The sequence below is a fragment of the Melospiza georgiana genome, chromosome 10 (genome assembly GCF_028018845.1).
Source record: "Melospiza georgiana isolate bMelGeo1 chromosome 10, bMelGeo1.pri, whole genome shotgun sequence".
Taxonomy (NCBI): domain Eukaryota; kingdom Metazoa; phylum Chordata; class Aves; order Passeriformes; family Passerellidae; genus Melospiza; species Melospiza georgiana.
In genome coordinates, this window is record NC_080439.1 from 8,536,426 (window position 1) to 8,560,182 (window position 23,757).

At 64.9% G+C, this 23,757-nt stretch overlaps 2 protein-coding genes across 6 annotated transcripts; both read left to right on the plus strand.

The window, feature by feature from the left end:
* Positions 1–1,638: 1,638 nt before the first annotated feature.
* Positions 1,639–9,231, plus strand: CHRD (chordin). 3 transcript variants are annotated; one of them, XM_058031180.1, is made up of 23 exons: positions 1,639–1,768; positions 2,103–2,206; positions 2,733–2,859; positions 3,235–3,363; positions 3,443–3,560; positions 4,424–4,520; positions 4,591–4,765; positions 4,837–4,977; positions 5,453–5,535; positions 5,621–5,768; positions 5,865–5,971; positions 6,056–6,172; positions 6,260–6,416; positions 6,506–6,747; positions 6,834–6,947; positions 7,161–7,373; positions 7,456–7,549; positions 7,653–7,709; positions 7,805–7,908; positions 8,037–8,139; positions 8,242–8,396; positions 8,550–8,643; positions 8,794–9,231. In XM_058031180.1, the coding sequence occupies exons 1-23, from the start codon at positions 1,639–1,641 to the stop codon at positions 8,859–8,861; spliced, it is 2,877 nt and encodes a 958-aa protein (XP_057887163.1). In that variant the 3' UTR covers positions 8,862–9,231. The 3 variants fall into 3 exon arrangements, with proteins under 3 accessions (XP_057887163.1, XP_057887164.1, XP_057887165.1); XM_058031181.1 differs by having other exon boundaries at positions 4,624–4,765; XM_058031182.1 differs by lacking the exon at positions 1,639–1,768 and having other exon boundaries at positions 2,110–2,206; positions 2,736–2,859.
* Positions 9,232–10,560: 1,329 nt separating this feature from the next.
* On the plus strand, positions 10,561–23,692 carry CLCN2 (chloride voltage-gated channel 2). 3 transcript variants are annotated; one of them, XM_058031524.1, is made up of 23 exons: positions 10,561–10,846; positions 15,870–16,014; positions 16,490–16,621; positions 16,750–16,878; positions 17,413–17,546; positions 17,632–17,709; positions 17,816–17,894; positions 18,456–18,581; positions 18,649–18,733; positions 18,851–18,952; positions 19,036–19,120; positions 19,198–19,353; positions 19,797–19,866; positions 20,051–20,161; positions 20,396–20,609; positions 20,706–20,839; positions 20,951–21,102; positions 21,182–21,287; positions 21,352–21,425; positions 22,386–22,424; positions 22,674–22,778; positions 22,850–22,936; positions 23,016–23,692. In XM_058031524.1, the coding sequence occupies exons 2-23, from the start codon at positions 15,870–15,872 to the stop codon at positions 23,220–23,222; spliced, it is 2,550 nt and encodes an 849-aa protein (XP_057887507.1). In that variant the 5' UTR covers positions 10,561–10,846; the 3' UTR covers positions 23,223–23,692. The 3 variants fall into 3 exon arrangements, 2 of the variants coding, with proteins under 2 accessions (XP_057887507.1, XP_057887506.1); XM_058031523.1 differs by lacking the exon at positions 10,561–10,846 and adding an exon at positions 11,447–11,524; XR_009114903.1 differs by lacking the exons at positions 10,561–10,846; positions 22,674–22,778; positions 22,850–22,936; positions 23,016–23,692 and adding an exon at positions 11,447–11,524 and having other exon boundaries at positions 21,182–21,291.
* Positions 23,693–23,757: the final 65 nt, after the last annotated feature.

Consider the following 23,757-nt stretch of genomic DNA (forward strand, 5'->3'; position numbering starts at 1 on the left):
TGCGGGGAGGCCCAGGAGGAGCTTTCTGGGGAGGCAGGGGCCTGTTGTGCTCCAGCTGTGCCGTGTTTCCCTAGCTACACCGCGCAGCTGGCCGGGTGTTTGCACCGCCCGGAGTTGATTTTGGCAGCCCCGCGCTTCCCCCTCCTCCCTCCCCACCCGCCTTCCCCCTGCCGGGCGCCCGCCTGCCACGCACCCGCCACCCTCAGCCTCTCCCTGCCACTCTCGGCAGGGCTGGCAGCAGGGACGTGGGTGACACGAAGCGCCCCCACTCTTCATAGGCTCCCCCACCCCTAAATTCATGCCTCAGTTTCCCCAGATGGATGATGCTTTGCCCAAACTTTTCCGTGGTGTGTACTCACTGCCAACCTCTGCCACCCTGACCAGCCCAGGTGTGGGTGAAGAATGGGGCTGCTGCATCGCCCCTCCAGATGCCCCTTCCCTCCCTGGACAAGGGAACCCAGGCTCCTGTTCCCCTGCAGCCCCTGTCACTGGTGGGCAGGAGCCCAGGGTCCCATTCTGGAGCCTTGCTCTGCCCAGGATGGGCAGCAGCTGGAGAAATTTAGGAATGTAGCAGGCACAAGCAGGAGGGTGTTGGTTGTGCCTTTGCAGAGAGCAGTGTGTATTGGGAGAGGCTGTTTTGGGAGCCCATGCTCAGGGGTGCTGAGTGGGTGGAGGAAGGGCTGGCTGCAGGGGAGCAGCGGATGGACAGAGCCTTGCAGTGCCCTGTCCTGGGGTGCCAAGGGGCCTGGCAGGGGACTGAGTGCATGGAGCAGTCCCCAGGATGTTTCATACCTGAGGACGGGGGGGCAATGAGCCCTGGAAGAGCTCATGACTGAAGGTGGACTGTGTGGGTGTGGGGGCTCCAGGATGCTCTGTGCCCAGGAGATGCCCCATGCTGGGAAGATTGCACAGACTGAGGAGACTGGCATTGACTGGGTGCCCTGCAAATGCTTTATTCCCAAGGGGGGTTATCGGGATGAGGAGACTCCTGTGGGGCTCATACCCTTGGAGAGGGGAATGTGAGTGGGGGCGTACCTGGGATGTGCTCAGGAACACTCCAGGCTCTGTGGAAGGGTGGATGCTCTGAGGGAGGGTTATATCATACAATCGTACCATAGACTGCTCTGGGTTGCAAAGGACCGTAAACATCATCCAGTTCCAGCCTCCTCCCTCAGGATTCCCCATGCCCTGGGGCTGGCATGTGAGGAAGGATGCTCTGCACTCTGGGGACCCGCATGCCGAGGGAGAGGGGGCGCAATGAATGGGAGGGGGGTCCCCAGGATATCCCGAGTGCGGGGTACCCCTGCCTGGCGGGGCAGCGGCGTGTCCCGGTGCCGCAGGACGGGACAGGACGTCCCGTGCCGGGCGGGGGCGGCGGCGCCGGGGCCCGGGGATATGTGGGGGGGGTCGGAGCGCGGCGGGGGGCGCATCCCCCCCCGGCCGGCCGCTGCCTGCGCCTCATTAGCGGGGCCTTTGTTTGCACAGGGCTCGCAGCTCCCGCTTGCCCATGCCGCCGCCTATAAAGCGGAGCCGGAGCCGGCAGCCGGGCAGAGGCGGCGGCAGCGCCCGGCAGCGCGCGGCCCCCCCTCCCCGCCGCCGCCTCCGGTCCCGGTCCGCCCGCCCCGGCCGGCCGGCACCATGCGCGCCGCTGCGCTGCTGCTGCTCGCCCTGCTCCCGCTCCGGCCGCTGCCCGGCCGCGCCGCCCGCCCCAAGCTCGCCCTGCCCATCCGGCCCGACGCGGAGCCGCTGCCCCCCGGCGGGGCGGCAGGTAGGAGCCCCCCGCCCTCCGCCCTTCCTTCCCCCGCTCCGCGCACCCCCGGTCCCGTACGAGCCGCTGCCGCGCCCCCCGTCACGCATCCCGCGTCGGGCACCCCCTCCCTGCCGCCCGCAGCCCCGTCCGTGCACGGCGTGCCCGCACCCCCTCCTCTGGCACCCCGCGTTCCGCCCCGGGCCCCCCGGCTGGCCGGGACCGGCGCTGGGACCGGCACCGGCGGCGCGGCGGGCGGCGGGGCGGTGCCGGCCGGCCCGGGGCTGCGGCAGGGGGGTGCCCGCGGCCCGGAGGTGACCGGGGACGGCGGTGGGGGGCGGTGGGGTGTCCGCAGGCTGCGCCTTCGGGGGGCACTTCTATGCTCTGGAGGAGACGTGGCACCCGGACCTGGGGGAGCCCTTCGGGGTGATGCGCTGCGTTATCTGTCACTGCGAGCCGGTGAGTGCCCCCGCACACCCCGTTCCCTGGGAGACCCCCCGGGACCCCGGCTGGCTGGGGAGGGGGCTGGCGAGGAGGGAGTCCGACCCCTCTGTTCAATACACTCCTCTCATTCCCATGGAGCAGGGAAGCGGGATCCCTGCAGCCAGCCGGACACCTGGATGTCCTCCCCCGCGGCAGGGGCGAGAGAAGGGGGGTTTAAAGGATCAGGCTTCATTCTTCCTCCCCCTCCTCGGGGATGGCCTCCGGCCCCCTCCCTCCCTCCCTCCCTCCCTCCCTGCGAGCAGCTCCCCGAGGCCGGGGCTGGTGGGGCCACGCACAGCTGGTCAGGAGGCTGGGGGCTGCGGGGAGGGGGCCCTGGTTTGGCTGCCGTACAGGCATCTGGGGACCCTGCAAGGTGTCCAGGCTCCAGACGGAAAAAGATGGGGGAAGCCATGCTGTGCTGGGAGGGCACGACTTGGCACACCTAGAAATGGCCTGGCACACCTTGGCACGGCTCCTCTGGAGACTTCTTGGCCCCCCACAGCAGAGGAACCACCGGGGGAAGCCCGTGGGGAAAGTGAACTGCAAGAACATGAAGCAGGACTGCCCTGTGCCTGCCTGTCCCCGGGCCACGCTGCTGCCAGGACACTGCTGTCACACCTGCCCCAAAGGTGAGGAGAGCGGGTGCTTCTCTGCAGGGAGCCCCCACCAGACCCCCAGGATCCGCACTGGCCTGGGAAAGGGGGCAATGCCCACCCCCCTGAAAAGGGCTGGTCACTTTGTTATGAAAGTCAGCAGTGCCCATGATAGGATGGGCAGGGGAAAGCCCTGATGGGAACAGCCTGAAAGGAGTGTGGGGGAGGCACACAGGGCTAAATGCCCTGCCTGTCCCTGTGCCTGTGCACACCACGCCCCAGCTAAGAGCCCCACAGTGATTCACAGGACACATCTTGGTCTGCCTCAAAAGGGGCGATCTATTATTGTCCCCCACCCCAAGCTCTTGGGCACAAGCAGCCTCGTGTGATGGTCTCCTTCTCCTCCACCAGAGAAGAGCCCTGCACTCCGGTTTGACACCTTGGAGTACTTCCAGGAGAAGGAGGATGACCTGGACAAGCCCTACAATGACCGCTCCTACCTGAGCTCGGAGGGCCTGGCCCGGGATGATGCCCGCACAGGTGAGCCCCCCACCCACCCAGACAGCAGCAGCGTGGGGCAACCCCACGCTCCCCCTCAGCAGCAGCATCTCCTCCCCAGAGTTTGTGGCCCTGCTGACGAGCGGCCCAGAGCCGTGGCACCCCACATCCAGCGCCGTGGCCAAGGCTCGCTTCACGCTGCTGCGCTCCTCCCTGCTCTTCTCCATCAGCTACGAGCGGTGAGTCCTGCCCCGTGCCCTGCCCAGCCCGGCACAGCAGGCAGCTCTCTGCAAAAGGGGGAATGCAACCGTGCTTGTGCCTCAGTTTCCTTTCTGATATTCCCCCGTGGTGCCACAGCCTTGCACGGACACAGTGAGAGATTTGGAGAAGGGGGGGCAGCATGCTGGGCTCCAGCCTAGGTCAGCAGCCAGAATTTCGGCACACCCACAGTGTCGGCCCTGCCTCACCCATTTGCCTCCAGATCTGGACTGGAAACAAACAGGAACAGTTCCAGGGCTCCCGTGGGTGCAGCTGGCAGAACTGCTGTGCCACCCTGCAGGCTCTGCCGGGGGCAGTGCCTTGGCACTGCTGCCAGGGTTCCCCATGCCCTCCCCGGATGCCCGCCAGCAGCACAGCCTCTCCTCTCCCTCCCTCCTTCCCGCTCCAGTTTCTTCTGCTCTTCCTCGCTTCCAGGCCCCTTTGCATAGTAAAGTGGTGACTAATTTCCAGCTCTGACAGGGGGAGCCAAGCGGAGCCGAAAATGCTCCTTATTTACAGCCTGAACGCTCAGCTCCCAGCGGGTCCTGCCACGGTGCCTTTCCCGGCAGAGACCCTCATCCTGCTTTGTGCTGGTTAGACCCCACTCCAGGAGAGGGGAGCCCAGAGAACCCGTGCCAAGCTGGCATTTGGCAGGACAGCAGTGTTGGGCTAGTCCTGGAATGGGCGGGCAGAGCCTAGCACTGGGCACCCCAGGAGAACATCTTCCTTCTCCTGCCCCCCCAAACCCCCGTGTGCCCTCCCTGACACAGCCCTGTGCCTGGTGCTGAGGGAGGGGAGGGGAAGGGCAGGCACGTGGCCCTTGCTCACCTCCGGCTGCTCGCAGGCTGGGGCGGCCGAGCCGGGTGCGTTTCAGTGACCCCGAGGGTAACGTGCTGTTTGAACACCCCGTGCAGAGGAGCGCTGCCCCCGAGGATGGCATGGTGAGAGGGGCTCGAGGGCAGGGGGCACGGTGCCCCTTCAGACCCCTGCTGGGCTTGTGGTGCCCCCCAGCCACCGCCCAGCCATTCCATCCATCACCCACAGCTCTGTGGAATGTGGAGGACAGTGTCCAAAGCCAACGTCCAGCTGCTGCGGCGGGAACAGCTCCGCGTGTCCCTCATCACCCGGGCACAGCCCTCCGGAGAGGTCCATGGGCACATCCTCAAGCACCGGGCACTCTTTGCAGGTGAGTCCAGCCACTGCATGCACACCCAGTGGTGCCACCAGAATGTCCCTCATGCCCCTGTCCCTGCACAGAGACATTCGGTGCCATCCTGACCTCGTCGAACCCCTTGCACTTGGGCGCTGGGGGCATGGCCATGCTGACACTGAGTGACACAGAGAACAACCTGCACTTCATCCTCATGGCCCGGGGACTGCTGGAGCCTGGAGCAAGAGGTGAGGGCAGGCAGGGAAGGGAGGCACTGCCCACAGGGGGGGCTGCGTAGACCTGAAGGAGTGCATGGCATGTCTGCAGCTCAGGAGGCATGGGTTGGCATTTGTGGGGTCAGGATGGGTGGCTGGGCTGGGTGTGGGGCTCAGGGTGAGTGTGGGGGCTGTTTGTGGGGTGGGGTAGAGGGTGAGGTGTGTTGTGTGATTTGGGGTGCGCCTGGTGGAGAGGGGATGGTGCGCACCTATGGTGGGGGGCTGGGGAGGCTGCAGAGCATATGAGGTGTGCAAGAAGGATAGGTTTGCAATGTGGGTTTGCAAGGATTTGGGGCATGCTGGAGGGAATGATGAGGGCCCGGGCACACAGGAGCAGAGAACTGGCAAGAAAGTGCCAGGGGTTTGGAGGTGGTAGGCACAGAGGTGTGGGTTTGAAGTGGTTGCAGGCCCCTGGTCCAGTGGGTCCATTCCCCTCTGCCATGTCCAGAATCCCCGTGGGTCCCGCTGAGGGTCCGCATCCTGCACCAGGGCCAGACGCTACGCGAGGTCCACGCCAACATCACTGTGGAGGTAAAGCGTTTTCATCCCCCCAGGCCCTGGCAGCCACGGTGCCAGAGCACCAGGGCTGATCCATGGCACTCCATCCCCCTGCCAGGACCCCGACTTTGCAGAGGTGCTGAATGACCTGTCTGCCCAAGAGCTGCAGTGGCTGGTGCAGGGGCAGCTGCGCATCGTGGCCGAGACGGAGGGGCGGCACGCACGGCAGCTGGCTGGCACCATCACCACCCGCCGCAGCTGTGACAGTGAGCAAGGGCAGGCATGCCAGGGGGCAGGGGGATTGCTGTGCTCACCCCCGTGCCAGTCTCACCCACCCTTGTGCCTCTCTCCCCGGGCTGAAGCCATCCAGAGTGTGCTATGTGGAGCGGACGCTTTGCTGCCGACCAAGACTGGGGCTGTGGGCTCAGCCAAGCTGGTGCTGCATGAGAATGGCACCCTGGAGTACCAGGTGAGTGGTGGGCACCCATTTCCCTCTCGAGGGTCTCAGGTGTATCTGCCACCCTGACACTGCCCTTTGGCACTGCACCCACAGGTGCAGGTTGTGGGCACTGCCAGTGAGGTGGTGGGCATCACACTGGAGACCAAACCCCGACGGAAAAGCAAGAGGAACATCCTGTTTGACATGACACCCAGCTACAAGGATGGGCTGGTGAGCACTGGCTGATGCTGGGAGGGATGGCGTGGGGACTTTGGGCGAGTCCCTGTCCCAACCTGCATGGTCTCCCACTGGTGGCAGGCCTGGGGTGCCTGGCAGAGCCCCAGCGCCCGCGATGCCCACATGCTTCTACAAAATGAGCTCTTCCTCAACGTGGCCACCAAAGACTGGGCAGAGGGTGAGCTGCGGGGCCAGATCATCTCCCTGCCCTACAGTGGACTGCTCGCCCGCTACACAGGTACCTGGTACACGTGGGTGGTAACGGGGGCAGTGGGGCAGCCCTCCCACACACCACCACGCCCTGCCACGGTCCCTGTCTGTGCACAGAGATGCCCGTGGCGCTGGCGGGGCAGCTGGTGTCCCCCCCCGTGCCCAGCGGCGCGGGGGGGCACGCCTGGCTCTCGCTGGATGAGCACTGCCACCTGCACTACGAGATCTCGGTGGCGGGGCTGGGACGGCCGAGCGACGGCACCGTCAGCGCCCACATCCACGGCGTGGCCGAGCTGGGGGAGATGGGCACCCGCCCCCACCAGCACAAGCGCCTGCTCAAGGGCTTCTACAGCACTGAGGTGAGCTGGGCACCCGCTCAGGGCACCACACAGCAGGGGCTGGGCCAGACCTTATCCCCACCCTGATGCCCCTCTCGCCACGGCAGGCTCAGGGCGTGGTGAAGGACCTGGATGCCGACCTGCTGCAGCACCTGGCCCAGGGCACTGCTTTCCTGCAAGTCAGCACCAAAGCTCACCCCAATGGGGAGATGCGGGGACGGGTAGGTCCTCATCGGGACAGGGCACCCTGCCCACCCCCACTGCTGCCCGTGGCAGGGGTGCCACTGCCTGGAGCAGGGTGGAAGGGCACAGGATCACTCTGTTACCAGGTCCTGATGTGTTTAGTGGTCATGGATGGTTCCTTCACCAGCCTGACCATGGAAGGCAGCCAGGCACCAGCATGGGAAGTGACATCCTGCTCATTCCCTCTCCAGGTGCACATTCCCAACCAGTGCCATGCAGGAGGGACCCGCCTGGCCCCAGGGGAGTCCCTGGGGCAGGCTGAGCTCTCGGAGAGCACCAAGACCAGGGACCTGGAGCAGCTGAAGAAGGACCCCAACTCCTGCTTCTTTGAGGGTCAGCACCGGGCACATGGCACCCGCTGGGCACCTGACTATGACAAGAAGTGCTCTATCTGCAGCTGCCAGGTACGAGCTGGGGGTCGTGCTGAAGGGGCAGCACCCATCAGTAATGCCCCTCTCTAATGAGCCCCATCTCTGCTGTCCCCAGAAGCGCACAGTGATCTGCGACCCCATCTTGTGCCAGCCCCTCAACTGTACCCACCAGGTGCACCCCGAAGAGCTGTGCTGCCCCATCTGTGAAGGTACCTGGGGGTGGGCTGGGGGGCTCCTTGTGAAAAGAAGGTGGGGGTCCCTTTTGGAGGCTTTGCCATTTGCACCCACTCATGGCCTTCCTCTCCCTTGTAGAGAAGAAGACAGAGCAGGAAGAGCTGAAGCTGGAGCGGGCACGGGACAGCAGCGAGGGTGAGTCCTTGTGGGCATGGGCTGAGGGGGCAGCTCTGCAAAGGCTGAGTCATAAGGGCTGTGGCTTCCTCTTCTTCTTCTTCTTCCTCTTCCAGGCTGCTACTTCGACGGTGACAAGACATGGCGAGGCTCTGGCACCCGCTGGCACCCTGTTGTGCCCCCGTTTGGCCTCATCAAATGTGCCATTTGTACCTGCAAGGTGAGTGTGGGCTCCAGACATGCCCCCCAGCCTGGTCTGGCACCTATAGGGGCTCTCAGTTCCCAGGCACTGTAGCTGAGGCTCAGCCCAGGGCATGGGGAGCTGACTGCCCTGTGCCCTCCCTGCAGGGCACTACAGGTGAAGTGCACTGCGAGAAAGTGCAGTGCCCACGGCTCACCTGTGCCAACCCCGTGCGCGCCAGCCCCTCTGACTGCTGCAAGCAGTGCCCAGGTACCTGCACCCCTCTCCTGCCCTCCACTCTCCCTGCATAGCTCCCATGTGCCCCACTGGCAGTGCCACAGGCGGGCATTGTCCCAGTGGCCTCTCGTGCAGCCCCAGAGAGGAGTGTCCCGGAGCTGGCTGACTCCATGCAGGCAGACGCGCCGCGGTCGTGCCGCTTCGGGCGCCGCTGGTACCTCAACAACGAGAGCTGGCACCCGTCTGTGCCCCCCTTTGGGGAAATGAAATGTATCCTGTGCTGGTGTGTGGTGAGTGTGCCAGCCTAGGGCAGCTCCAGGGAAAGGGACTGTGCCAGTCCCCAGGGCTTTGGGAATGGTGGGAGAGCAGCTCAGACACGCAGTGCACCCTGAGGAGCTGCTGTCCCCCCACCCTGGTGCTCAGCCCCTCTTTCTGCTCCCCAGTCGGGAGAGACGCACTGCCAGCGCCAGGAGTGCCCCCCATCCGCCTGCGCCAGCCCTGCCACGAGGGACAACCCCTGCTGTGCCAAGTGTCGTGGTGAGTGCAGCGCTCACACACAGGCACCACTGCCCAAACGCTCGGTGGCACTCCCTGCACCTCCCAGTCTCCTTGGTGCCGGCACAACCACCCCAAGTGCCCTGCTGGCACCCCCTGTGCCCATCTCTGAGCCACACCTTTCTCCCCCAGCCCTTGATGCCCCCTCAGACGCACGGGAGAAGGTCCAGGATGCCAAGGTGGAGTCACGGAGCCACTGAGCAGTGACTGCTGCCCAGAGCGGGGCACGCACGCGGTGACGCTGGGTGGCACTGGGGGTCCCACTGCTCACTGCCCCTGCCCGTGCAGGGTGGGGGGCACAGAGGAGCACAGTGGGGTGCACAGGGCCTGGCCCCCAGCCTGGCCACCCCATCTCAGCACGACTGCAATGCCAGGACTGCCCTGCCCTTGTGCAGGGGGCAGTGGCCAGGCTCGTGGAGGTTGGGGCACCCGCTGCCCTGGCACTCCAAGTGCCCCTGGCCGGCGGGCATCGTGCCCGTGTTGTACATAGTGTAAAGTCCTTCTGGCCCCTGTTTGCTGCACCCACCCTGTCTCAGCCGGGTTTCTCACATAATTTATGGTGCCAGTGGATGGAGGTCAAGATGTATTTATTAAAACCAGAGCTATTGCCCACCTGGTTCCTGTCTCTTCCTAGCAGCAGCAGGCACAAGGCTGTGCCCATCCATCCCATGGGGAACTTGCAGGCTGTGGCATTGCTGGGGTTGGGGATGTATGTTTGGGGATATGGGATGTGAAAGCCAATGCCAGGATGAGGACACCCTATAGGCTGTGGGTTGGCACTGGAAAAGACCAGAGCAGTGTACAGTGCCCACAGTTGGACCACGATGCCAACCTCTGCCCACAGCGGAGGCTGCCAACACAGATGGTGCCTGCTAGCACAGGGATGCCAGGACTCTGGTGTCAAAGAGTCCAGCCTGGGGCCCCAATCCAGCTGCCACCCATGGAGGCCCTTGTCCTGCAGCACCCACAACCAGCTGCGTGCCCAGGGCTGGGCACAGACACCCATGGCTGTGCAGGGCAGACCCCTGTGTGTCCTCTGGGGCAGCACAACCTCGGTAGCTGCACTGGGCTAAGGCCTCGTGGTGCCCATGGGAGACCCAATGCTGCCTCCTGCCCTTTGATCCCTAATGTGGAGGACTGAGGGATCTCTGGGGCCATTTGCACTGTGCTGGTACACACTGCTATGACTGGGACATTCAGAGCTATACTGGGCTATACTGGAACAGTGCTAGAGCTGTAGGGACACTAACACTGGGCTTTACTGGGATAGCAGTAAGGGATGGTGGCACAACCACAACACTGTAGTGGGACAGTGTCAGCCTGTACTGGGGCTGCATCCAGGGTGACATTGGGCTAGACTGGAGCAGTGGTAGAGCAATAGAAGGATGGCACTGGGGCACACTGGGCAGGGACAGAGCCCTGCATGCCAAGCTGGGTGTCCTGCCCTGCATGCACCCCCAGCCATGCAGACACCTGTGCCAGCAGGGTGGCATCACCTGTGGTGGCCCTGCAGTATGCTGGTGGCCCACAGCCAGGCACACTGGTGGCACTGGGCAGAGATGTGTCCTGGCACAGGGCTTCCCCTCCGGATGAACATCCCTGCTGCCACGGGGCAGTGCCAGGAGCTGACGAGCAAGAGGGAGCTCCGTGCTTGGGGATACAATGAGCGGGCAACCCATTTTGTCACCTCCCTGCCTCAAACTGGTTCACGTCGGGCAATGAACCCTCCCAGACTGGCACAGGAGATATCCCAGCCCCCAGCCCAGCCATTGTCACCCACCCTTGAGGGTGCCGACGTCAAACCAGAGGGTGGCACCTGGGCAGTGAGAACCAGTCCGCTCCCAATCCCGCAGCATCAGCCCAGCAGTGCCACAGCTCTGCCTTTCCCTGCACCCAGTTCCTGCCACAAAAGTGCCATCCTGTGCCCTGGGGAGGAGGGTGAGCGTGGCCCTGCCAGCTGCCGTGGTGCCCTGTCCCTGAGCCCGTGGTGGCAGTGAGGCAGAGGTCCCGGCAGCCAGCCTGCCATGCCGGAGCGCCTTCCCCAGGGATTGCTGGTGCCCAGGTCTACCCGTGTGCCTCTCTGGAGAGGACTGAGCCTCTGCTGCCCAGAGACTTCAGCAAGGAAGAGTGGAGCCCACCTGTCTCGCTGGGGGCTGGCGGTGCCGGGACGCTGAGCAGCATCACGGTAAGGATGAGCTCCCTGACAGCTTTGCGTGGTGAAGTCCCCACAGTGCCAAGGTGCCCTGCCCTCCTTGGGCACTGACAGCTGCCCCCGTGCCCTTAGTGACAAGACAGACCTCAGGCACTCTGCCCCCACCAATCTGTCCCCCAGCCGGGCATGGCCATGAGCCTGGGGTGACCGTCTGCAGGGTCATCCCACATCCCACCCGGGGGAACCCACGGGGAAGCAGAGCCAGCCCCACGGCAGCCCCTTGTACCTGCGGGAAAGGGCGCACGGTGTCCCGGGGGTCACCTCACCCACGGCAGCTTTTACCCCCACCTGCACCCACCGGCTGCCCGGGGGAACCATCCTGGCAAAGGCCGCGGTGGATGGGGTCCCGCCACAGGCCGGAGCTTCCGGCCGGACTGCCCCTGACCCGGCCGGGCACCGCGTGCCCAGCGCCGCCGGTGCCGGTAACGGGCGCCGCCGGTGCCGGGCGCTGCCGGCGGAGGCGGAGCGCGGCCGATCCCTCCCCCGGGCAGTGCCCCGGGCCCGCCCCGAGCGGTCCGGGAGGAGCCGCGGCCGCCGCGGGCACCGGCAGCGGCACCGGCACCGGGACGGCGCGGAGCGGAGCGCGGCAGCGGCGGCACCATGGCCTCCGAGAGCGAGGCGCAGCGGGCGCTGCAGTATGAGCAGACCCTGGTGAGTACCGCGGCACCGGGCGGGCACCGAGCACCTGTGCCGCACGGGACGGGACGGGGCGCGATGGAACGCCCGGGGGTTGGGGGGGTCTGGGGGTGCTGCCCCGCTCAGGGCGGCGGAACCGCGCGGGGCCCTGTTTGGGACGCTGCCTCCTGTTTGAGATGTCACCCGCAGCCCCCTCCGGCTGTGGAGGAGCCTGGCTGAGCCCCCACCCCCAGGGCAGGACTTCTGCACGCCCCTCACCACCCCCTGGCACACCCCTCTGCCCCGGGAGGGGATGCCCACCCTGCGGGGCCCCGGAGGCGCCAGCCGGGCACACTTCTCTGCCCCGCGCTGCCCGTCCCGGCCCTCTGCCCCCGAGATACGCTATCTCCCCTGCCTGCAACCTTAGCCCCATGTTTACAGCTCCTCTGCCTCAGAGGCCTCCCCCCTGGCACCTGGCTGTCCCGTTGTCTTGAGGTGTCTTCCTTGCCCGTTGTTTCCCCAGCCCCCCCGCTGCCCACGGCCCTCAGACACCACGGGCAAAGGTTCTTTTCCCTGGCCCCAGCTTGGGACGGTGCCCAAGGCGGACGGTACTTTGCCCTGGCAAAGGCATTTGGACAGGCAGGGCCAGGGAGCTGTGCAGGGAAGCAGGGACTGCCTGGCCACGGAGTTGTGCCCACGGCTGCCCAGGCCGGCTGCTGTGTGCAAGGCGGGCTCTGCTGAGCCTTACCCACCCAGCATGGGCACACTGGGCAGCGTCAGGGCACTGCTGCTCTGTGTACCCTCGGCACTGCCTTTGCCAGCGCCCAAACCCTTCCTCTGGCCGTGCCCCTCAGCGCTCACCCCAAGCTGCCCCTGCCAGGTGGCTGCAGGACAGCAGCCGGCCGTGGGAGCCCCGGCTGTGCCGTCATCTCCACGGCCTTGCTGACCCCGCTGTCCTTCCCGGCAGGGCTGAGTCAGGGAGCACTCGGGGGCAGGAGCAGGAGTGAGTGCTGGCCGTGCCTCTCCCTGCCGCCAGCTCCAGAGGCCCCCCTGGGCGCCCTGGTCACGGTGGGTGAGCAGAGAGGCCGTGCCAGCCGGGCACCGCGGGGCGGAGGAGCCTGTGGGCAGCGCGAGGGGAGCGGCACGCTGGGCTGGCATCAGGGCAGCCGTGCTCAGCACCGGCAGACTTTGCCCTCCTTTTCTTTGGGCAGGGTAGCACCCGTGCCCTGAGTGCTCCTGTGCCCATCCCCGTGGCCTCTGGGCTCCGTGAGGCCCGTGGAAGTGCCTGGGGCTCGTGGGTGAGGCTGGGCGTGGGCTCCTGCCCCATAACCTCACACCTGCGTTTTGGGAGCTGCCTGGGCACGTGCTGGGCAGGAGGAGTGCCCAGCCCTCCCCAGTGCATCTGAGGCACCACCAGCTCCTGCCAGCACCTGGCAGGAAGATCAGGATCCAGCTGGAGCCTGGCATGGGCTGGTCTGAGCTGGACAGCCAGGGGACAGTTCCTGCTGCTTGTGCCCACAGCCAAGTCATCACAGCCAGGCTGCAGGTTGTGCCCAGCTACGTCCAAAGGCCTTTGTCCCTACCCCATGCCCTTTCCCTCACCAGATTTCACCAGCCCTGGGATGCCATGGGTCTCGGGGCCCCAGACCTAAAGGTCTCCCTGGAGTCCCCATGCTCCACAGGTGTTTGTGGGAAGCCCTGACATGCCAAGGCTGCTGGGGTGCACATGAGCCCCAGTGTCCCCCACATGCCAGGCTGTTGTGGCAGGGAGCAACGGGCCCCGTGGGGGGGATTAAGCTTGACAAACTGCCCTTGTTCATTGCAGAGCCGCTCAGGGTGATTAGAGCCCGGCTAAGACGGGCAGCGTGACACACACCCCCGGCCTCTGCCTGCCCGCTGCCAGCCCAGAGGACCCCCCAACCCTTTAGCTTTAAGAGCTCTCTTGGGGGAAATTTAGGGGAGAAGGATGGCTGGCATTGGGCATGAGGAGGTGGGCGCCACTGCCAGGCCAGCTCAGTGCTGTGGGACAGGCTGGCACGGGGACACAGCAGCACCAGATGCCAGTGCCAGCCCCAGGCGCAGCATCGCCCGGGCACAGCGGGCACCACGGGCTGGCAGAGCCAAGGGGCTGTGGCACAGGCAGTGCCTGCAGCGCAGCAGCTCAGGACCAGCACAGCGGCCTTGGCCCGTGCCCGTGTCCCCGAGTGCCCCCCGGCAGCCCCCCCTGTGCCCGCTCCCTGCCCGCCCGGCACTGTGATTGTTCAGCTGCTTCACGGCAGAGGCTGGAGTCCCGGGGCTGTTTGTGTTTCAAAAGGCCTTTGTGGAAAAATAACCCAAGCGGAGGAGGAGGAGGAGGAGGAAGGAGAGAGCCCACCAGTGGCTTTCACAGCCATGCCAGGGCTGTGGGCACAGTAACTGTGGCTGCCCAGCACTGGGCACCCATGGGGGTCCCATGTCCTGCCTGTGGGGCAGTGGCATGGGGCAGAGGGGTGGCAGGAGATGGCACAGGGTGGCAGGTGGCAGCAGGGTGGCATGGCCCCTTTGCTTGTATCCCTGTTGTTATAAGTGGGGTGGGCTCCAAAGGGAGGCAGAGGGGGAGCAAAACCCACCACCCTCAACCAGGCTGGAGCACTTGGCACTGGGCATCCCACGTGTGCCCCAGCACCTGGGGGGACAGGGTGGCAGCCCCTGGCACAGCCCCAGGAGGTAGACACAGAGCTGGTTTGGGGGGCATTCAGCCTGGGGGTGCTTCCTTCTTGGTTTGGGCTGGCCATGGGTCAGCAGTGGGGCCAGGCAGGCAAGTGCTTGGCAGGGTGACAGCACTCCTGGGGTGCCGGCCCATTTCATCTTCCAGAGCAAACAAGCGTTTTCCAAAGGGAGCCTTTGAATTCAAGACCCCGTGCGGGGCCGGGGTCCTCCTCTGGCAGCCGATGCTGGGTTTGGCCCCTCAAGGTGGTCGTGCCTTTCCCCCCAGCTCTCTTCCACAGGGCAAGGAGTCTCTGAGCCCATGCTGAGCAGGAGTTTTGGGGAAAATCCATGCCAGGACAGGGTCAGCAATGGAACTTAGTTCACCCTCCTCTCTGTGCCTACATCCCCACCCTCCCTCCTGCTGCTGGGCACAACCTGGGTATTAGAGAGCAGAGAATCCACCCGGCGCCGCTCTGGCTGCTGTCAGCTCTCTGCCCAAGGGACCTGGGCAGGAGTGCTGCCCCGTCTGCACCTTCCTGCCATCCCCACGGGGAGCTGCCGTGTGCCAGGGGGCTGTGAACGGGACCCGGGCATGCAGGGTGGGCACTGCCCCCAGCAGCCGGGGCTGGCTGCCCACGTGCCGAGCACGGTGCCCACCCGTGGCGCTGGCACGGGCCGTGCCGGGAGCGGGGCAGCTGCGCCCCGGCCGGGCAGCCACGCGCTGCGCTGGCACGGCACGGCGGGTGGGCACGCCATCGGCATGGGGCTCACGTTGTCCCAACGTGGGAGCCTGGCAGGGCCCCCGCCGTCCTGAAGCCTCCCTTTGTGCCGGGCCAACCTCTGGCGCTTGGCATTCAGGTCGTGCGGGGGGAGCGAGGCAGAAACCAAGCAACCGAGTCCTTGGCAGTGCCCGCCAGCGCGGGACAAATGCCCCCGGCTCAGCGGGGAACACGGGCACAAAGAGCTCCTGGCCAGCGTGAGGGGCACTGCCAGGGCCACCCCCTGCCAGGGCCAGGCCACGTGCCGCAGCCAGGCAGGAGGCACCCGAGGAAAGGGGGTGATCCCTATGTGATCCCCCTCTTCACAGCCCAGGGACCACCCTGGGCTTGATGTTGTGCTCCCTCTCTCCTGGAACTGGGGGTACATCCTGTCCCTCGCTGTCCTTTTGCCTCTCTGCTGCCAGCTGAGACCAGCCAGCTCATGTCACGTATGACCTGCCAAGGCTGCATTTGGAGGGGCTATCCCAGCCTTGCTCTTAGCAATGTGGGAGTGTGGTGCCTGCAGAGCTCCAGCACAGCCCCAGTACCAGCCCTCAGAGAGTCTCCTGGCCAAGCTGGCCACGCTCCCATCACCGGAGGCCCTTCCACACCCTCCACCCCAGTGCAGTGCCTGGGGCACCTGGGCAGGGCCAGAGACTGGTACCGACGTTTCAGCTGCCTGCTTGGGGCATGCAGGCAAAACAATCACCATTGATCCACACTCACCTTATCTGCCTGGCTCCTTCCCATGCCCTGGAGGGCATCGGGCACTCCCACAGGTGCCTCCACCCCTTAGCCTTGGGATGCAATGGCTGTTCCCTCACCTGGCAGGCCGTGCCAGTATGCCCACTGCTGCCCTGACTCAGTTTCCCCACTTGGCTGCCGGGTTTGGGGCACCAGCTGCCCTGACACTGCTGTCTGTCCTTCTCCCCCAGATGTACGGGCGTTACACGCAGGACTTGGGCACCTTTGCCAAGGACGAGGCGGCCCGGCTGCGGCTGCAGGAGGGGGACACGCCCCAGCCCCGCAGCCCCTCCGAGCTGCTGGAGTACAGGCAGGGCCGCTGTGGCCCCTGTCGGGGTAAGGGTCAGCGGGACACGGACACGGGTGGGCACAGCCCCAGCCACGGCAGCGCAGTCGGGCACGGCTCCCACCCCACTGCCACGGCTCCCTGGGCTCCCACCCCACCGCGGTGCCGCGGGTAGAGTTTCTGCGGCTGTCATGGGACACCGGCGCCGAGGACAATGCCACCTGCCCGCCGGGCAGCAGGGACACAATGGCCCGAAATAGCCGGGCACGCTGCGGGGATGGGGGCCCCCAGCCCCTGTGCCTGGGGCCGTGCCAGGGAGGCCGAGCTGCTGGGAGGTGCATGCCCAGTGTGCGACTGTGCAGTCAGCTGGCTGTGGCAGCTGGACACAGCAGTGCTCCTGCACCAAACGGTGCCAGCTGCGCTGGCTCGGTGCTGCTGGGTCAGTGCTGCTGCCAGCCGGCCTCTGCCACCTCAGGGTCCCCATCCCTGGGGCGTCCAGCCTTGAACCCGCCCTTGTGTCCACAGTCTGCGCCTTGCAGTGCCAGCGGTTCCTCATCTCCAGGGTGGGTGAGGACTGGGTCTTCCTCATACTGCTGGGACTGGTCATGGCACTGGTCAGCTGGGCCATGGATTTCGCCATCGCCACCTGCCTCCAAGGTAGGCGGGTACCCGTGGGCTCCTGGGGCCGTGGCAGGGAGTGGCCATGCCATAGGCCATGCCATGTGCCATAGGGCCATGCCGTGTGCCCTGCCACCCCCCACCCCTCTGACTGGCTGTCCCCACAGCTCAGAAGTGGATGTACGGGGGCCTGGACACCAACGTGCTGCTGCAGTACATGGCCTGGGTCACCTACCCCACTGTGCTCATCACCTTCTCTGCTGGCTTCACACAGATCCTTGCCCCCCAGGCCGTGGGTAGGGCATCAAGGGGCTGCCTGTACCCTAAACTGGGTGTCCACTCCCTGGGGCTGTGCCTGGGTGTCTCCCTGGAGGTCCTGGGAGCCTTTCTAGGGATATGGGCTGGTCTTCAGAGGGTCTCCTAGGGACTATGGTTTGGATGCATTCCTGAGCTATGGGGTTGGGGAACTTCTAAGGCCTATGAGAGAGAGAGGCCTTCAGAGAGTCTCCTGTGAGTTGAGGGGTGGATTTCCTCCTCGGCTATGAGGCTTGCAGGCTTGGGGGTCTTCCTAGGGCTTATACCTGATCTTCAGAGGGTCTCCTGGGGCCTGTGAAATTGGGGAATTGGGGTCCCTGTGGGGCTGTGGGTTGAATTGCTTCATAACCACATAACCATGAGGGTGTCCCTGCTAATTGTACTGTGGGAAGAGGAGTCTCTGGGACCTTCCTGTGGCAGTGGGGTATGGAAAAGCATCAAGGGTTAGCCCCCAGAAGCATGGGGCATTGTCGCTCCTTCATGGCTATTGATCAAGGCTGTCCCCACACCACCAGGCTCAGGGATCCCCGAGATGAAGACCATCCTGCGGGGCGTTGTGCTCAAGGAGTACCTCACCTTCAAGACCTTTGTGGCCAAGGTGATCGGACTGACGTGTGCCCTGGGCAGTGGCATGCCCCTGGGCAAGGAGGTGAGGGCAGTGCCGGGGCAGGGTGAGCAGGGGACAAGGGAGTGAGGCTGAGGGCAATGTCCTCAGTCTCCCTTTGTCCCCTCAGGGTCCCTTTGTCCACATCGCCAGCATGTGTGCTACCCTGCTCAGCCGCTTCCTCTCCCTCTTTGGGGGCTTCTATGAGGTGAGCAAGGCAGGCTGGCCCCAGAAGGATCAATCTGTGCCCACAGCAGGTTTGGCAGTGCCTAGGGTTGGGGGACAGTGCCCACTCACTCCTCTCTCCCGCACAGAATGAGGCAAGAAACATTGAAATGCTGGCAGCTGCCTGTGCTGTCGGTGTTGGCTGCTGCTTCGCCGCCCCCATCGGAGGTAGGGTCACCCTGGGCCGCCCCACAACCCCCACACCTCCTGCCCAGGCAGCAGGGTCCACCTGGAGAGGCAAGCAGGACCCCGGGACAGCTGGCATGGGAGAGGGCAGTGCTGCTCGGCAGGGAGGAGGAAGGGAGGAGCGGGCAGCACCCTCCCAGATGTGTAACGTCCGCTCTTGTCCTCTCCCCTGCCGCCTGCGCTCCAGGGAGCTCCCCGCTCCAGCCCCGCTGAGCCCTGCCCGTAGGTTGGTGACGTGTCTGACTCTCTCCTTGCCCTTTGCCTGCTGCCCTATCTGTCTGTCTGTCCATCTGTGTGCACCCCACTCCCACCCCTCGTGTCGCTGCCCACATCCCTGTGCTGCCCTCTCGCTCGTGCTGTGCCCGCTGTGCTGTGCCCTCTGTGCTTTGCCAGGGAATCCCTGGAACCGCCCTGTAGTGTGTCCGTGGGGCAGCCAGACCCCCATGGGCTGTGCACGAGTGTGGACTCCGGGTGGGACGCGTGCCAGGCACCAGGGCCGGCCTGGGTTTCTCCACCTCCCTTGTGCACTTCCCCCCATGCCAGGCGTCCTCTTCAGCATCGAGGTCACCTCCACCTTCTTTGCCGTCCGCAACTACTGGCGCGGCTTCTTTGCTGCCACCTTCAGCGCCTTCATCTTCCGTGTCCTCGCTGTCTGGAACAAGGATGAAGGTACCTCAGGCAGGGTGGGGACACAGGGGTCCCCTGCCCAGCCCTACTGAGCCCCACCATCCCCCAGAGACAATCACGGCACTGTTCAAAACCCGCTTCCGCCTCGACTTCCCCTTCGACCTGCAGGAGCTGCCTGCCTTTGCCGTCATTGGGTGAGTGTGGCTGTCCCAGCAGCCATCCCGTGGCCCCAGGGGTGGCAGTGGTGGCGCTGGTGGCACTGGTGGTGCTGGTGGTGGCAGCAGGACACCTCTTCCCTTGGCTCTGCCCAGGATCGCCAGCGGCTTCGGGGGCGCGCTCTTCGTCTACTTCAACCGCAAGATCGTGAAGTTCATGCGCCGCCAGAAGGCCATCAACCGCTTCCTCATGAAGAAGTAGGTGCCCAGCAGTGCCCAGCTGCAGGGTGGTGGAGCTGGGGCTGCACGGAAATCACCCCCTGCCCTGTGCCCCCTGCCAGGCGCCTGCTCTTCCCCGCCCTGGTGACGCTGATCATCTCCACGCTGACCTTCCCGCCCGGCTTTGGACAGTTCATGGCTGGCCAGGTACCTGCCGTGGGGTGGCACACCTGTCCCCACCCCAGGGCCACCACAAGCCACAGCTGACCCCCGCCCATCACCAGCTCACCCAGAAGGACACCCTGGTGACACTCTTTGACAACCAGACGTGGGCCAAGCAGGGGATCAATGATGAGTTTGAGTACTTGGGCATCCTGGAGGCCTGGCTCCATCCCCGCTCCAACGTCTTTGTCACACTTGTTGTCTTCATCCTCATGAAGGTGGGTGCCTACTTCCCCTGTCATCCCCAAGGTACCACCAGGAGGTAATGGAGAGGATTTTCTGGATGCCATCAGGGAGGTGCCAGATTGTTACCAGAAAGGTGGCACCAGAAAAGGTGGTACTGGGTGGCTGCTCCAAGAGTCCACCAAGGTGTTTGCTGGGTGGTGCTGGCATGCCATCAAAGAGATCTTGGCTGGGAGCCACCAACATGCCACCAGGGAGGTTCTGGCTGCTTGCTCCTAGGTGCCACCAGGGAGGTGCTGGCCAGATGCCACCAAGTGCCACCAGGAAGGAACTGGCAGGGTGCCCCTGGGAGGAGGCCATGCCCCGTTGCAGGGTGTGGTGTCCACGTGCTGCTCGACAGCACCCAGCTGAGGGTCACAGAAGGGGCAGGAGGCAGGGCTGGGTCAGGGAGGGCAACTAATGGGTGTCTGCTCCACAGTTCTGGATGTCAGCCTTGGCCACTACCATCCCAGTGCCCTGTGGAGCCTTCATGCCCGTCTTCGTCATTGGTGAGACCCTGCCCCCTGTGTGGGCACAGTGGGAGGAGGGAACCACCTCTCAGCCCACACTGGGCACCCGTGGGTGCCCCCAGATGTCCCCTTCCCTGGCAGCACCAGGCAGAGGAGAGGGCATGAGGCTGGGCTTGGTACTGGGGGAGCCCTGAGCCCGTTCCCAGCCCCTCTGTGCCTGCAGGGGCAGCCTTTGGGCGCCTGGTGGGGGAGAGCATGGCAGCCTGGTTCCCTGATGGCATCCAGACAGACAGCAACACCTACCGCATCGTGCCGGGGGGCTACGCCGTGGTGGGTAAGCTCTGAGCTGGAATGGGGACGCCTTGGTGGGCATCATTTGGAGATGCTGCCCCACAGCTGAGGTGATGATCCCTGGAACTGGGAGCAATGCCACCACTGGGAATGTCCCCGCATGGTCCCAAGGGCTCCCCATATGTGGTGGATGCCCTGGAGAGGGAACCCAGGGCGGGGACCCAGCCTGGTGGGCAATACCTGACAGCCCTCCCCCATCTCCTGGCGGTGGCCGCAGGAGCAGCCGCGCTGTCAGGTGCTGTCACCCACACGGTGTCCACGGCCGTCATCGTCTTCGAGCTGACGGGGCAGATGTCGCACATCCTGCCCGTCATGATCGCTGTCATCCTGGCCAATGCCGTCGCCCAGAGCCTCCAGCCCTCCCTTTACGACAGCATCATCCGCATCAAGAAGCTTCCTTACCTCCCTGAGCTGGGCTGGGGCCACCACGAGTGAGTTTGTGTCCCCTGTCCCAACCCAAACCCCTCACCGAGGCACTAGGGCAGGTGGTGGCATTACTCTGAGGCCGCTGTTCTTGTCCTGGGCAGGAAATACAACGTGCGAGTGGAGGACATCATGGTGCGGGACATCCGCTACGTCACCCTCAACTGCAAGTACCGGGACCTGCAGCAGGTCCTGAACAGCACCAAGATGAAGAACCTGCCCCTGGTGGAGTCAGCTGGTGAGACACAGGCAGGAGCTCTGCCAGCATCCACGGCAGCTGTGGAGCGTGCCATGGGTGGGTGGCAGAGGGAACATCAGGAGCCAGCGTGGCGCCTTGCTGTGTCTGCAGAGTCCATGATCCTGCTGGGCTCCATTGAGCGGGCGCAGGTGGGGGCCCTGCTCAGCACCCAGCTCAGCCCCCAGCGCCGGCTGCTGATGCTGCGGCAGAACGTGCTGCCCGAGGACGGGCACCAGCTCTCCGATTCCAGCATCCGCTTCCAGGTGAGGGCTGCAGCCGTCCTGGGAGATGCCTGGCCAGAGTGCCTCCCACCACCATCACCCAACACTCATCCCCCCACAGGTCAGCACAGAGACCTCCTCGGGCACCCCTGCCCGCACCTCACTCCGCAAGCCCCTGAAGCCAGCACTGAAGCGGCCGCCCAGCAGCCCGGCCGACAGCCCCGCAGGTGAGTCTGCATGTGGCCCCTGGCCCCCGTGTCCCCACCACTGACACCCCCTCTCCTCCCGCAGCTGGCGGCACTGACCAGACTGGCATCGCCCTCAAGAGCCTCTTCTGTGCCAATGTCACCCCAGAGCCCTCCGAGGTGAGAGCCTGTCCCTCCCCAGCCCTTCCCATCCCTTAATGGCCTTGCCTGGCCCTGCCCAGCCCTGAATGGCCTTGCTTGGCCCTGCCCAGCCCTGAATGGCCTTGCCTGGCCCTGCCCAGCCCTGAATGGCCTTGCCTGGCCCTGCCCAGCCCTTCCCATCCCTGAATGGCCTTGCCTGGCCCTGCCCAGCCCTGCCCATTCTTGTCACATCCCTTTCCATTCCTGTTCAAACCTGCCTGTCCCTTCCCATCCCTTTCCATCATTTTCTATCCCATCTCATCCCATCCCATCCCATCCCATCCCATCCCATCCCATCCCATCCCATCCCATCCCATCCCATCCCATCCCACCCCATCCCATCCCCTAACTGCTGTCTCTCCCGGGCCAGGCCCAGGGCACAGCCTATCACAAGGCCAAACGCGTCCGCATTTCCATTGTGGTAAGCTGCAGCCAATCGCAGCCTGGGCACAGCTCCTCCCAGCCAATCAGAGCCTGGCAGGAGTTCTCTGAACCAATCAGGGGCCTGGCAAGATTCTGCTTGGCCAATCATGTTGGGCCAGTATCTGTGCAGTCAATCTTGGACAGTTACGATTCCACCCAACCAATCCTGGTGTGCATTCTCCCCATTCCAAACCCTCCCAGGAATCAGGATGTGGAGCCTTCCAGCCATCACAACCGCGAGATCCGTCCCACTTTGCTCAGCCAATCATGGCACACCTTGCATTCTCTCCACCAATCACAAGCTTGGCTTGTCCAACTGCAGCAAATCAGGGTGTGACCGATGTCCTGTCAACCAATCACGTTCCCTGACCTGCCCACGTGCTGCCTGTTCCCTGCCTGTACCCTCGCCGTGCCCTGCCTGCATGTGCTGCCTCCACCCTCGCTGTTCCCCACCGCTCCCTGCCCGTTCTCTGCCCGCAGCAGCCTCAGGGCTGTGCCAACACACCTCTCTTGCAGGAGGAGATGATTCTGGGTGACAAGATGACCCCAGCAGAGGTGAGGGGTTGGGCAGAGACAGGCGGGACCCTCCTGCTCAGAGGGATCCCAAAGGGGTGCCAGAGCATGAGGTGGGCGTGGGGAGGTAGGGGGTGGATAACCCAGATTTCTCCATAAGACCAGCTGTAAGGAGGTGTAAGGAGGATGTAAGGTGTAAGGAGGATGAGAGGTGTGGTAAGGTGTAAGGAGGATGGGAGGGCCCTTGTGGGGAGGCTGTACCCCTTACCCTGCCCAATGGCACCTCCCCAGATCCGGGAGTGGGAAGAAGTGCAGCTGGACCAGCAGGTGGACTTCAGCAGCGCCAAGATCGACCCCGCACCCTTCCAGCTGGTGGAGCACACCTCGCTGCACAAGGTGCACCCTCACCCCATCCCAGATCCCCACCCACAACCCCCAGACCCTCAACTCATCCCCTCCTCCTGCAGACCCACACCATCTTCTCTCTGCTGGGCCTGGACCACGCATTCGTCACCAGCATTGGGCGCCTGGTGGGCATGGTGACCCTCAAGGAGGTGAGCTGGGGACAGGGCAGCTGGGGGGGCACAGAGCAGCACCTGGAGGTGTTTGCCCATGGGTTTGGGGTCCCCACAGCTGCGCAAGGCCATCGAGGGCTCCCTGACGGGCAAGGGGGTGAAGGTGCGCCCGCCGCTCGCCAGCTTCCGCGACAGCACCGCCAGCTCCAGCGAGGCCGACACCACGGCCCTGCGCCGGTTCTGGGAACGCCACCAGCACCACCACATGCCCCGCGAGGCTGGCCCTGGCGGCGACGAGGATGACAACACCCCCAAGGGCCAGTGAGACCCTTGAGACCCACCCCCTGTGTCCCCAGAAGCCACAAGGGCCCCCTGGCAGGTGCTGGGGTGTGCCCACCCTGAGCCCGCTGATGCCAGGCTCAGCACAGCAGTGGGCACTCTCAATCCAGTGCCTCTGGCCCTCCCTGGGCTGGGGAGCAGCCAAATGATCCCAGCCAGACCCTGCTCCCCAGCGACCTGCCAGCTCTTGGGGCTTCCCACTTTGCTACCTCTGTACCCCCCCAGCCCCCGGTGCCCCCCAGAATGGCCACTGCCCTCACACCCTCCATCAGCACCGCAGTGTCCCTTCTCAGGGTGGCACGGGGCGGAGGGGGCATCAGGTTGGGGTGTCCACGGGGACATGGGTGGGCATTGCCCCCTGTGCTCAGCCCCTCATGGCTGGGAACAGGGGGTCCTGCTGCCTCTCTGCTGTGCACCTCTCCCCATGTAAATACAGAGATTTTTATATTAATTTAATAAAAGGACTTTATAAACAGAGCTGTAGCACTGTGGGGTTGGAGGTGGAGAGGGCCACAGCCAGT

Bases quoted from the DNA above. Each gene is read 5' to 3' on its own strand.
- CLCN2 (XM_058031523.1), top strand. From the start codon at position 11,474: ATGGCCTCCGAGAGCGAGGCGCAGCGGGCGCTGCAGTATGAGCAGACC. The intron at 18,582-18,648 runs GTACCTCAGGCA...ACCATCCCCCAG, and splicing joins TGTCTGGAACAAGGATGAAG to AGACAATCACGGCACTGTTC. The intron at 22,425-22,673 runs GTGAGGGGTTGG...GCACCTCCCCAG, and splicing joins ACAAGATGACCCCAGCAGAG to ATCCGGGAGTGGGAAGAAGT.
- CHRD (XM_058031180.1), top strand. From the start codon at position 1,639: ATGCGCGCCGCTGCGCTGCTGCTGCTCGCCCTGCTCCCGCTCCGGCCG. The intron at 6,173-6,259 runs GTGAGCACTGGC...CACTGGTGGCAG, and splicing joins CCAGCTACAAGGATGGGCTG to GCCTGGGGTGCCTGGCAGAG. The intron at 8,644-8,793 runs GTGAGTGCAGCG...TTTCTCCCCCAG, and splicing joins CTGCTGTGCCAAGTGTCGTG to CCCTTGATGCCCCCTCAGAC.